Consider the following 11,737-nt stretch of genomic DNA (forward strand, 5'->3'; position numbering starts at 1 on the left):
AAGAACCAATATTGTTAGAATGTCTTTAGTACCCAAAACCATCTAAAGATTTAATGCAATCTCTATCAGAATGTCAATATTTTTCAAAAAACTAGAACAAGTAACCCCACAATTTGTATAGAACCACAAAAGGCCCCAAGTAGCCAAAGCAATCTTGGAAAAGAAGAACAAACATGGAGGTAATCAAAATAGTATGGTACTGGCACAAATACCATAGCTCAGTGGAACAGAATAGCGAGCCCAGAAATAAAGCCATGCATACATGATCAGTCAGTCTATGATAAAGGAGGCAACAATATATAGTGGGAAAAAGTCTCTTCAACAAATGGTGTTGAGAAAACTGGACCATTTTCTTACACCACAAAAAAATAAACTCAAAATGGATTAAAGACCTAAACGTGAGACCTGAAACCATAAAATTCCTAGAAGAAAGCATAGGCAGTAATTTCTTTGACATTAGCTGTAGAAACATTTTCTTAAATATCTCCTCTGGTGAAGGAAACAAAAGCAAAATTAAACTTCGGGAGAACACAAAAATAAAAAAGTTTTTGCACAGGGAAGGAGGAAACTATCAACAAAACACAGAGGCAGTCTGATGAATGGGAGAAGATATTTGCAAATATTTCTGTTAAGAGGTTGATATCCAGAGTACACAAAGAACTTACATAACTCAACACCAAAACCCCACAAATAATCCAATTAAAAAATGGGCGGAAGACCTGAATAGCATTTTCTCTACAGAAGACATACAGATGATCTCAGTTATATGAAAAGATGCTCAACATCACTAATCATCAGGGAAGTGCAAACCAGAACTACACAGGTATATCACCTTACATCTGTCAGAATGACCAGTATCAAAAAGACCAGAAATAAGAGTGTTTGGCAAGGATGTGGAGAAAAAGGAACTCTTGTGCATTGTTGGTGAGAATATAAATTGGTGCAGCCACTGCAGAAAATAGTATGGGATTTCCTCAAAAAATTAAAAATAGAAATACCATATGATCAAAAAAAAAAAAAAAAAGAAATACCATATGATCCACTAATTCTACCACTGGCTATTTACCCAAAGAAAATAAAAACACTAATTTGAAAAGACATATGCACCTCTATGCTTACTGCAGCATTATTTACAATAGCCAAACTATGGAAGCAACCCAGTGTCCCATCAACAGGTGAATGGATAGAGAAGATGTGGTATATACATAAAATGGAATATTACTCAGTGATAAAAAAGAATAAGATCTTGCCCGTTGTGACAACAGGACAGACCTCGAGGGTATAATGTTTAGTGAAAGAAGTCAGTCAGAGAAAGACAAATACCATGACTTCACTTACGTGTTGAATCTAAAAATCAGGATGAGCAAACAACAGTAACAAAATAAACAGATGCTTAAATAAAGACAACAAACTAGTGGTTATGAGAGGGGAACTAATATAGCATTGTATGTTAATTGGACAAAAACAATGGCTTAAGTTGAGTTTTCTTTTTCCCTAGTTTTTAAAATTTATTTCTTTTTATTTCTTTTTATATTTGAGTATATTTGACACACAGTGTTAGTTACAGATATACAACATGGCAGTTCAACAATTCTTTATGTTATGCTGTGCTTGCCACAAGTATAGTCACCATGCGAAACTATTACAGTACTGTAATACACAGTACTATATATTACAGTATATTGATTATATACCCTCTGCTGTACCTTTTATTCCCATGACTTGTTACATAACTAGAAGCCTGTATCTCCCACTCATTTGTCCAACCCCCTCTCCCATCTCCTCTGACAACCAGCAGTTCTTTGTATTTTATAGGTCTGATTCTGTACTTATCTTTAGTTTTAAAATAAAACTAGCTTTATAATTTAAAAAGCTAGAATTGGTAATATTAAATAAGCTATTTAATTTCCAAGAAAGAACATATTCATTAACTAAAAAACATTATAAATAGCTGCATGCATTGTTTGTATGTGTGGGCCAATGTTTCATTACCCAATGCACTATGCATTTTGAAATTTTATTTTCCTTTACCTTCCTCCACCTCCAGGGATAGTGCCCTAATTTAAATAATACATAGTTATGAAATAAGGAAAAAATTACTTACTCTTTTTTTTAATTACTTATTCTTTAGTCTAATATTAAGAATAAAAATATAAGCAGGATTTCCATGTGTTTTATTTATGATGAGAAATGCATGTTTTATATATTTGTTGATTTATTTTCAGATGAATTATATACTAAAGTTTATTAAATTTTTCTATACAGTTATTTGGAGACTGCTGCCTGTGTTCGTTTACTTTTTATTCTGGGGAATGTCTGAAGTTAACATTTCTAGCAATTCGGTGGCATGAAAATGTATTTACAACTATGAGGTAAGGTAAAGGTTTTTTTCTTCTTTATTTTTTATCCCTTTTACAGGAATATTTTTTTCTCCCATAAGAGCATAGTAGGATTAGTTAAATGAAATTAAATTTGAACTTCTGAGATTTTACAAAGCTGTTCTTACCATAAATACTACTGTTAGTTTTCATTTTAAATGTTTACTCTAGAAGGTTTTTCTTGTTTTTGTTTCGTGTCCTTTCTTGGAATTGAGAACATGTAAAAGGTAAGAAAGTCTTGTATTAAAATTCTAGAGGTAGCTATTTTGAAAAATAATTCAATTGAATTTTAAAAGGGACATAATTTGAATTTACTACTGTACCTTTTAAATACTCCAGTACTTTTTAATTAAAAATAGTTTTATTGGGATCCCTCGGTGGCGCAGCGGTTTAGCGCCTGCCTTGGGCCCAGGGCGTGATCCTGGAGACCCGGGATCGAATCCCACATCGGGCTCCCAGTGCATGGAGCCTGCCTCTCCCTCTGCCTCTCCTCTCTCTCTCTCTCTCTCTCTCTCTCTCTCCCCTCTCTGTGACTATCATAAATAAATAAATTAAAAAATATATATAATTAAAAAAAAATAGTTTTATTGGGGCACCTGGGTGGCTCAGTTATCTGCCTTTGGCTCAGACCATGGTCCCAGATTTCTGGATTTAAGCCTGCATTGGGTTTCCTGCTCAGTGGGAAGTCTGCTTCTCCCTCTCCCTTTGCCTCTCCCTCCACCCCCTCCCATCCTCCTCTGCTCCTGCATGCACAAGCTCTCTCTCTCAAATAAATAAATGAAAAAAAAAAAAAGTTTTATTTAGGGGCACCTGGTTGACTCAGAAGAGTATGCCACTCTTGCTCTTGAGGTCATGAGTTTGAGCTCCACATTGGGTGTAGAGATTACTTAAAAAAATTAATATAAATAAAATAAAAATAGTTTTATTTATTCTAAAAAGCCCAGTAATATACAGAGTACATTAAAAGCATATAATGCCTAAGCAAGATTTAGTAAAAATGTGTTTTTTTCTGTTTTTCTTCATTTTCTTATGTTAACAGTACTTCATTAAAGTATAATTTAGATAAAGTAAAATGAATAAATCTTAAGTGTATAATGAGATGGATTTTCATAAGTATACATGTGTATAACTGTCCTCATATCAAATATAGAACATTGAGACTATTTTATTTTTTTATATGGAAGCTCCAAAGCATGGAGGGTTTGAACTCATGACCCTAAGATCAAGACCTGCGCTGAGATCAAGAATTGGATGCTTAACCAACTAAGCCACCCAGGCGCGCCTATTTTTATTTTTTAAAAGAGTTTATTTTTAAGTAATCTCTGCCCAGCATGGGGTTCGAACTTAAAACCCCAAGATCAAGAGTTGTAGGCTCTAGCAACAGACAGGCATCCCAGAACATTGCCACTACTTTAAAAATCCTTTCTTCTCTATTTCTTTAATTTCTGTAAAAATATTTACAATAATGTAGAAATCTGTGTCCTGTAAAACTTTCATCAAAGCAGATGTATTTGGAGTTGACTCTGAAGCATGCCGTTACTAACAGAATGCTGATACTGAACTTATTGAGCTGGCAACTGCTCTTGTGCCTTTGATGAAACTTCTGGAGAGTTGCTAAGAGGCCCCTTAATATTTGTGCACATGTAGGAATTTAGTTGAATCCTTAAGTTTTGTTTATGATGAACTAAATATTAATTTAAAAAGTTACCATATGAAAAAAAAAAAAAAGTTACCATATGGGCAGCCCGGGTGGCTCAGTAGTTTAAGCCGCCTTTAGCCCAAAGCCTGATCCCAGGATCGAGTCCCACATCGGGCTCCCTGCATGGAGCCTGCTTCTCCCTCTGACTGTGTCTCCGCCTCTCTCTCTCTCTGTGTCTCTCATGAATAAATAAATAAAAAATCTTAAAAAAATATATAAAGAGTTACCATATTTCCTATTTTCAATTATTTCATTACTTTCTTAGGTCATTGCCATACCATGTTCATTGGGCACAACAAAACTGCCATCTGTGCAATCTGATTCCTAAATGTGCCTCAGTAAAGTCAAGAGGTGCTCTCATTTCTGCCTTTTCAAGAGATGGTGTTACCCTGGCAGTAACCCTTAATCAGAAAGACCCAAAGGTCAGTAAATATAATCTGTCCTGGAAGTAACTTATAAAAAAGTTTAGTCCAGCTTGGAGTTCCTTGTTTTTTAATGTTATGTTTTGTTCTTTGAATTGGTGTTTTCTGATCCAATTTAGTATTGTAGATTGTTAAAGTTATTTAAACTGGCTGCTGTAATTTCAAAACTTGGCCTTCAGAAGTGAAAAGAGAATAGTAAAAAGGAAGAAAAAAGTACAAAGTGGTAACTGATGTCCTTAAAATAGAGTATAAGAGTGAGGAGTTACAGTTTTCAGTACTGTTTTGCCAGTTGGGAAAGACTTCCAAGAGAGTTTATTGATATGATAATAGGTCTCTGGGTCTCTAGAATCAAAAATAATGATTAAAGCAAAATAATTTAATGGTTTTGTTGGTTTTTTTTCCCTCCTTTCTAGGCAACTCAGGTATTGTTCATAAACACACTGAATTTTGTTACTCTCTGTGGTAGCCTGAGAGGATGTAGTAATAAGAATCCTGTGGTTCCAGCTACACTTATCAGGTAAAAACTCCTGTGTTTCTATTAGTGTTTCAATTTTCTGATAGTTTAATAAATTTAAGGCTCTGGTAATTCAAAAGATATCTAAATAAGTATTTAGATAGAGAATGCAATTTACTTTCAGTATTTGTAATTGATAGATTCTTTTTTTTTTTTAAAGATTTTATTTATTTATTCATGAGAGACACAGAGAGAGAGGCAGAGACACAGGCAGAGGGAGAAGCAGGCTCCACGCAGAGAGCCAGACATGGGACTTGATCACCAGGATCATGCCCTGGGCTGAAGGTGGCAGCGCTAAACTGCTGGGCCACCCAGGCTGCCCTGATTGATAGATTCTAAAAATTGCTTCATGTAAGGAAAATCTCACTTTCAGAAAGGGTCTTGGGGGACGCCTGGGTGGCTCAGTGGTTGAGCGTCTGCCTTTGGCTCGGGGTGTGATCCTGGGATCCCAGGATCGAGTCCCGCATCAGGCTCCCTGCATGGAGCCTGCTTCTCCCTCTGCCTGTGTCTCTCATGAATAAATAAATCTTTTTTTTTTTTTTTTTAAAGAAAAAAAGGGTCTTGGTAGGGTGGAAGATACATGAACATATTTTCTTTTTTTCTTTTATTTTTTCTTGCATTGTCTCAGGAAGAGTAGAATCACAATTGGTAGGAAACTATTGAGTTTCATTAGAGACCAAAATGAAGACATCCTGGACTGGGAAAACCATTATATGCTCAGGGAGGCTGAGGTGTTAGCTTTTAAACAAAATTGCCATGCTCTGCGTATGGGTTAATAACAACGTAAGTCATGATTTTGGATGGCACATGAGCCACCACCAGGATCTACTTGGGATTATAGAGTAGGAAGATTTCCTCTTAGACTTCTTAATTTCCTTTTCTGAATCTCTGAATTCCCAGTTTTCAGGCCTATCTAGCCTTCCCCTTCATTTTCTTTTCCTCCCCAAAAGTTCCTTTCTAAAGGTATTATTTATTCTTACATCTGAAATTAATGTAACATCATGTCTCTATTGTACTTCAATAAAATAAATAAATAAAAAATATTACTGGTCTCAGTGCAGTAGGCTGCTTGACTTAGAGTGTCATTATTTACATGAGGAGCTACTTTCTGTCTCCATAAGATATTCATATTACCAGATAGTTACGGAGTGGTAAAGATAGCTTTAGGGAAGAGAGTGTGCTGCTGCATGGACCTCTGGCAAGCTGCAGAGAGGACAGGCATGGTATTGACTTTTAAATTCATCAGTAGATTTAGTTGTAGGCACCAATATGATTAAAGTTGTTCTAATTAAAATGTGACTGACTGAAAAACTTAACCGTTCTACAGAGTATTTTCGTCTTATCATTTGCTTACATGTCTGTGAATTTCTGATTGGAATATTGTTTGGAATACATATTTATGAGCAAGCATTTTTTTCTTACCTTCTTTCTGGGAAGTAAAATAACCCAAAATGTATGTGATAATTGCCTACTATTCATTCTTTTCCCCTTATTTTTGGAGTGTTTCACCCCTGCTAGGCCATTTTAAATCATGAAAGACATTGTAGAGTCCTCTAAATATACTGTCTTGCTTTTTCTAGGTCCTACTGGGTAGGTGATATCAGCTGGACTCACGATAGTCTTTTTCTGGCTTGTATGTTAAAACGTGGCTCCCTGGTTTTATTGACCTGTCAAGGTGAATTGGTGACATTAATTACATTTGGTTGCTCCATAGAATTTGGTCCAGCAGAATTTATTCCTCTTCACCCACTAATAACATATAGGTGAGACATTTGAATTGTTTTGTTTTCAGGTTTTCTCCTTCGGTATTTACTATGTATTTTTGTAAAATAATTTTGTCTTTCAAATTGTCTTATTCTTTCTTTGAGTCTGTTATCTTAATATCTGTTTCTTATTTATAGTTTTCCTTTATTTCTTTTTGTTGCTTAATCCTGGTGAAAATTTGACATTGTGGCTATGTAAGTATAAGTTACTTAAATATTTAGTAGCACTAAAACATTTATTTTCTTTTATATAAAAGTTCAAAGAAGTGTGATGTATCTTTTATTGTTTTAAAAGAAGAGCAGTTAAATTAGTAACTCAAACGTAAGTTGGTACATGGATTTATGTTTTTTTTCCTCAAAAGGAAAGAAGGAAAAAACTGTGGGAAAAGAATAGAAGACTTTATAATTTAGCCATATGTTAATTTTTAATTGTGGGGTGGGTTAGCAGCTGGGTTTGGAGTCATACCAAAATTTAAATCTTGGCAGCCCCAGTGGTGCAGCGGTTTAACGCCGCCTGCGGCCTGGGGTGTGATCCTGGAGACCCCGGATCGAGTCCCACATCGGGCTCCCTGCATGGAGCCTGCTTCTTCCTCTGCCTGTATCTCTGCCCCTCTCTCCTCTGTGTCTTTCATGAATAAATAAATAAAATCTAAAAAAAAAAAAAAATTTAAATCTTGGTTCTTAAAAAAAAATCTTGGTTCTTCTACTTATTAATTGTGTGACTTTAGGTAAGTTATACTTTAAGCCTTTTTTTTTTTTTTTTTTTTTTACTGTGAAACGTAAATTACTCTATTTCTTAGGGTTGAGAGAATGAAGTAAAAAAATAATTAGTAATAAACTGCTTAGCACAGTTCTTTTTTTTTTTTTTTTTGCACAGTTCTGACATAAAGTAGGTGTTCAGTAAATGTTTGTTGTTACTGATGTTGATATTAGATATGACCTGACATGTATACACAGGTATTGACAAAACAAAAAAATTGGAAAAGTCCTTTGAAATCAATCCATTGCCATTGCCTCAAAGAAAGGAAATTGAGGACAGGTGTGTCCTTGATTATATTTAGCAAAAAATGATGCTTAATTTTTAGTATTAGAAAATTCTAGTTGAACAGTTTGTCTCTTCCTGCAGTGAAAGTATTTTTCCTTATTTTTTAAGGTCCGATTCATAATTGACTTGAATTGCCTCATATTTTTTAGAATTAATTTAGGGGGCATCCCGGGTGGCTCAAGGGCTTAGCGCCGCCTTCAGCCTTGGGCGTGATCCTGGAGACCTGGGATCGAGTCCCACGTCCGGCTCCCTACATGGAGCCTGCTTCTCCCTCTGCCTGTCTCTGCCTCTCTGTGTCTCTCATGAATAAATAAATAAAATATTAAAAAAAGAATTAATTTAGGACCTTTTAAATTGGATTACTTTTTCTGATTATAGAAGAAATACATCTTTATTATTTAAAAAAAGAAACTTAGAAATCAAATGCTGTAAAACTAGTGTAGAAAATGAAATACTCCAAAACAAACAAACAAACAAAAAAAAGAAAATGAAATACTCTTGTAATCCTATTTCTCCCAAATAACAATTATTAATGTTTTAGTGTATTGTCCTACAAATTAAAAAAAGTATGTATGACTTTATAATAATAATATTAGTTTCTTTTTTAAAACAAAATGAATTCTATGATATATGCTGTTTACTGTTTTGCTTTTTTGATTAAACAGTTTATATTATACATCTTTCCATGAAGTAATTTTTTAATGTTCTATAGATTCCTTGTGTGTATGTCCTATATTTAACTAGTCTCCTGTTGTTGACTATTTGGCCAATAAAACCTGTATTTGAATAATTTCCTAACCAGAAAGAGATTATAATATATTATTGATTATTTGATCTCTTTATAAAGCCCCAAAGTTAATAAGCAGCGATATTAAGTAATCCTAATCAGGTATACCAACATAACAGTAAATTAGTACATTTATATGGAAACTCGTCAAATTTAATCTAAAACTGATAAAAAGTTAGTCACTACCATCTTTTCCAAATGTCTTTTTCAGTTTTTTTCTCCCCCTCCTTTTTTGTAAGAGAGAGAGGGGCACAGGGAGAGGGAAAGACATTTTTTATTTTTAAGATTTTATTTTTTTATTCGAGAGAGAGAGAGAGAGAGAAAGTGTGGCAGAGTCACAGGCAGAGAGAGAAACAGGCTCCATGCAGGAAGCCCGACTTGGGACTCGATCCTGGGTCTCCAGGATCACACCCCGGGCTGAAGGCGGCACTAAACCTCTAAGCCACCCGGGCTGCCCAAGGGACAGAGAATCTTAAGCAAATTCCAAGCCTAGTGCAGAGCCCCACTCAGGGCTCAGCCCCACAACCCTGAGATCATGACCTGAGCTGAAATCAAGAGTTGGACACTCAACCAACTGAGCCACCCAGGCTCCCCTTCTTTCTCCTCCTTAATAACAAGTATATTCATAACTCATAATTACATTCTTTTTTCATAATTATATTCTTATATTTATATATGGTAAGAAGGAAACTTTACTATTAACTCTCTAATAGTAAAAATGAACTACCTTAATTCTTTTCTGAAATAGTTTGTGTAAAACTAAAAACAAAATAGAGTAAATGCCACAATTCAGGGGGCATTTAAAAAACATAAATCTACATATTATTTAACATTTGTGTTTTCCTTAGAGATATATGCAATTAAATGTTAGTTAGTGTGTTTAACTGGCTTTTTTATCATTGTGTAGCTTTTAATTGTTGTTTTGCTTTTCTTTGGAATAATATGATTGTTTCCTTTAAGATTTTTCTCTTACTAATTCTTTAATTTTGTGTTTGTTTGCTAGACCACAGCAGTTTACATTTCAAGTTTCAAATAATTCTGTAGACTCATCAGCTTCTGATAGTGACCCCATGAGACAGAGATTTTCCATAAAAGCACACTCCCGGTTACCCTACCTCATTATTTCTGATGGATACATGGTCACAACCCTTCGATTTGTTGATAACCTGTCTCCGTCAGTGCTCATGAGATCCCTTCTACTTGATTCAACCCAGAGGCTTGAGAAAACATATCAAAGTATGATATTGTCTAAGGTATAGTGCTTTTTGGTATCATTGGTAAAAGTTGGCTGCTTAGTCTTTCCAGATTAAAACCATACTGACAGTAATGTCCTTGGATTGTGTACAGTTGTCTATAGAATTTGTAATTGTTTGTGGTGGAATTACAGATAAACTTTTACTCTTAGAAATCTCTTATCTTCTACAGCCAAAAGGCAAAGGGCTGAACTTACGATCACTGGATTCCCTGAGATCTAGCCTGTTAAAACACCAAGGAAATCAAAGTTTAGCTGATTCTACTGTCCCCAGATTCTTACAGACAGAAGAAACAATGAAGTTAAGTGAAAAAACAGCAGATTTCCAGGTACTTAGTAGCAGCGTTTTATTTACTTTGAACAGTTACATATTGACTTTATTCCAAGAAACATTTGTTTTGTTAAAGGGAAAGAAATTTGAGGACATCAGTGATTTTACTTGTAAGGTGTTACATGATATTAAGTATAAATTTTTTTCACTCACATTTTAGGATTTTGAAGCAGAAGAAACTAATGAAGGCAATCACTTTCCGAACAACTTATTCTCACTTTGGAATAAAAAAAATGATCCATTGTTCAGTAGTGTCAAGGAGGGAAGACTGGAATTTGCATCTATGTTTGACACAATACATGCAAAAGATAATGTCAAGGAAACAGATAAAACCATTACAGAACTGCATTCTGTCCAGAAAAATCTCCTTGCAGCATGGACTATAGGAATTTCAAAAAATGTGATGGAAAAAAATGTAATGTTGAATTACACGGTAGTTTGTATCACTCATTTTTTCTACATTCTTCAATTTATAAAATGTCCTTTCCCCAAACTAGATATTTTTTTAAACAAGAGCACAGGCCAAAATGCATGGGTCCTTTGTATCTTTCAACTTTTTCATCAGTGTTTATCAATCCAGTATTGGGATATGAGATACAAACAAGATGTGGGACATTTGGTAAAGCTGACCTCAAATACTATAAAGCTTTTGCTGACTCAGCAACAACAGGGTCAGTTATTCTCAGAGAAGCTTTTGGCTAGTTTTCATTTACTTAAAATGGTAGCCGATAATTTAAATGCTATATATGGTCTTCAACCTGAAGTTATTTCAGCCTCAACTGATGGAAGTAGAACAGCAAATCAAGACAAACTGGTGGTACCCATTTTTCAAATGTTTCAAGATAGTGGTTCTCAGGAAAAATGGTCCTGGAACTCATCTTTCAAGATTTGTCCTCAAGTAGTAAATCTTGCTCAACAACCAGGACACAGGTATAATTACTTTCTGTTAGGGTACTATCAACATTATAGATGTTTTCCTTTTTGAAAAATTGAGATAAAATTCCCATACTGAAAAAGTCACCATTTTAAAGTGTAAAATTTAATGCTTTTTAGTATAGTCACAAGGTTTTAGAACCATTAGCACTAATTGCAGAATTTTTTTTTTTTAAGATTTTATTCATTTATCTGAGGGAGAGTGAGGAGGAACAGAGGGGGAGGGAGAAGAAAGGGGAAAGAATCCCAAGCAGACTCCTCGCTGAGCCCAATGCAAGGCTTGATCCCACAACCTGGAGAGCACGACCTGAGCAGAAACCAAGAATTGGATGCCCAACGGACAGAGCCACCCGGTGCCCTTCCAGAATGTTTTTATGATCCTTGAAAGAAACCCTGTATTAGGGGGTGCCTGGGTGGCTCAGTATGTTGAGCGTCTGCCTTTGGCTCAGGTTGTGATCCTGTGATCTTGGGATTGAGTCCCGTGTCAGGCTCCCAGCTCCAGGGGGAGCCTGCTTCTCCCTGCCTTTGCCTCTATCTCCTTCTCTTTCTCTCTGTCTCTCATGAATAAATGAATGAATGAATGAATGAATGAATGAATAAATAAATAAATAAA

The 11,737-nt window shown here is 35.1% G+C and overlaps 1 protein-coding gene across 21 annotated transcripts in view; it reads left to right on the top strand.

Annotated features, from left to right (window-relative positions):
* The window catches only part of CPLANE1 (ciliogenesis and planar polarity effector complex subunit 1), a 137,599-nt gene that overhangs the window by 11,818 nt on the left and 114,044 nt on the right, over positions 1–11,737 (top strand). For all 21 annotated transcript variants that reach the window (XR_013378621.1, XR_013378620.1, XM_077896176.1 and 18 more), the window contains 7 exons: positions 2,266–2,372; positions 4,343–4,499; positions 4,913–5,016; positions 6,594–6,776; positions 9,612–9,861; positions 10,034–10,189; positions 10,352–11,121. Coding sequence is in view for 19 of the 21 variants with exons in the window: in XM_077896176.1 (XP_077752302.1) it covers positions 2,266–2,372; positions 4,343–4,499; positions 4,913–5,016; positions 6,594–6,776; positions 9,612–9,861; positions 10,034–10,189; positions 10,352–11,121 (1,727 nt within the window). In the remaining 2 variants the exon portion in view is untranslated. The remainder of the gene's footprint in view (positions 1–2,265; positions 2,373–4,342; positions 4,500–4,912; positions 5,017–6,593; positions 6,777–9,611; positions 9,862–10,033; positions 10,190–10,351; positions 11,122–11,737) is intronic.

The sequence above is a fragment of the Canis aureus genome, chromosome 4 (genome assembly GCF_053574225.1).
Source record: "Canis aureus isolate CA01 chromosome 4, VMU_Caureus_v.1.0, whole genome shotgun sequence".
Classification (NCBI taxonomy): Eukaryota; Metazoa; Chordata; class Mammalia; order Carnivora; family Canidae; genus Canis; species Canis aureus.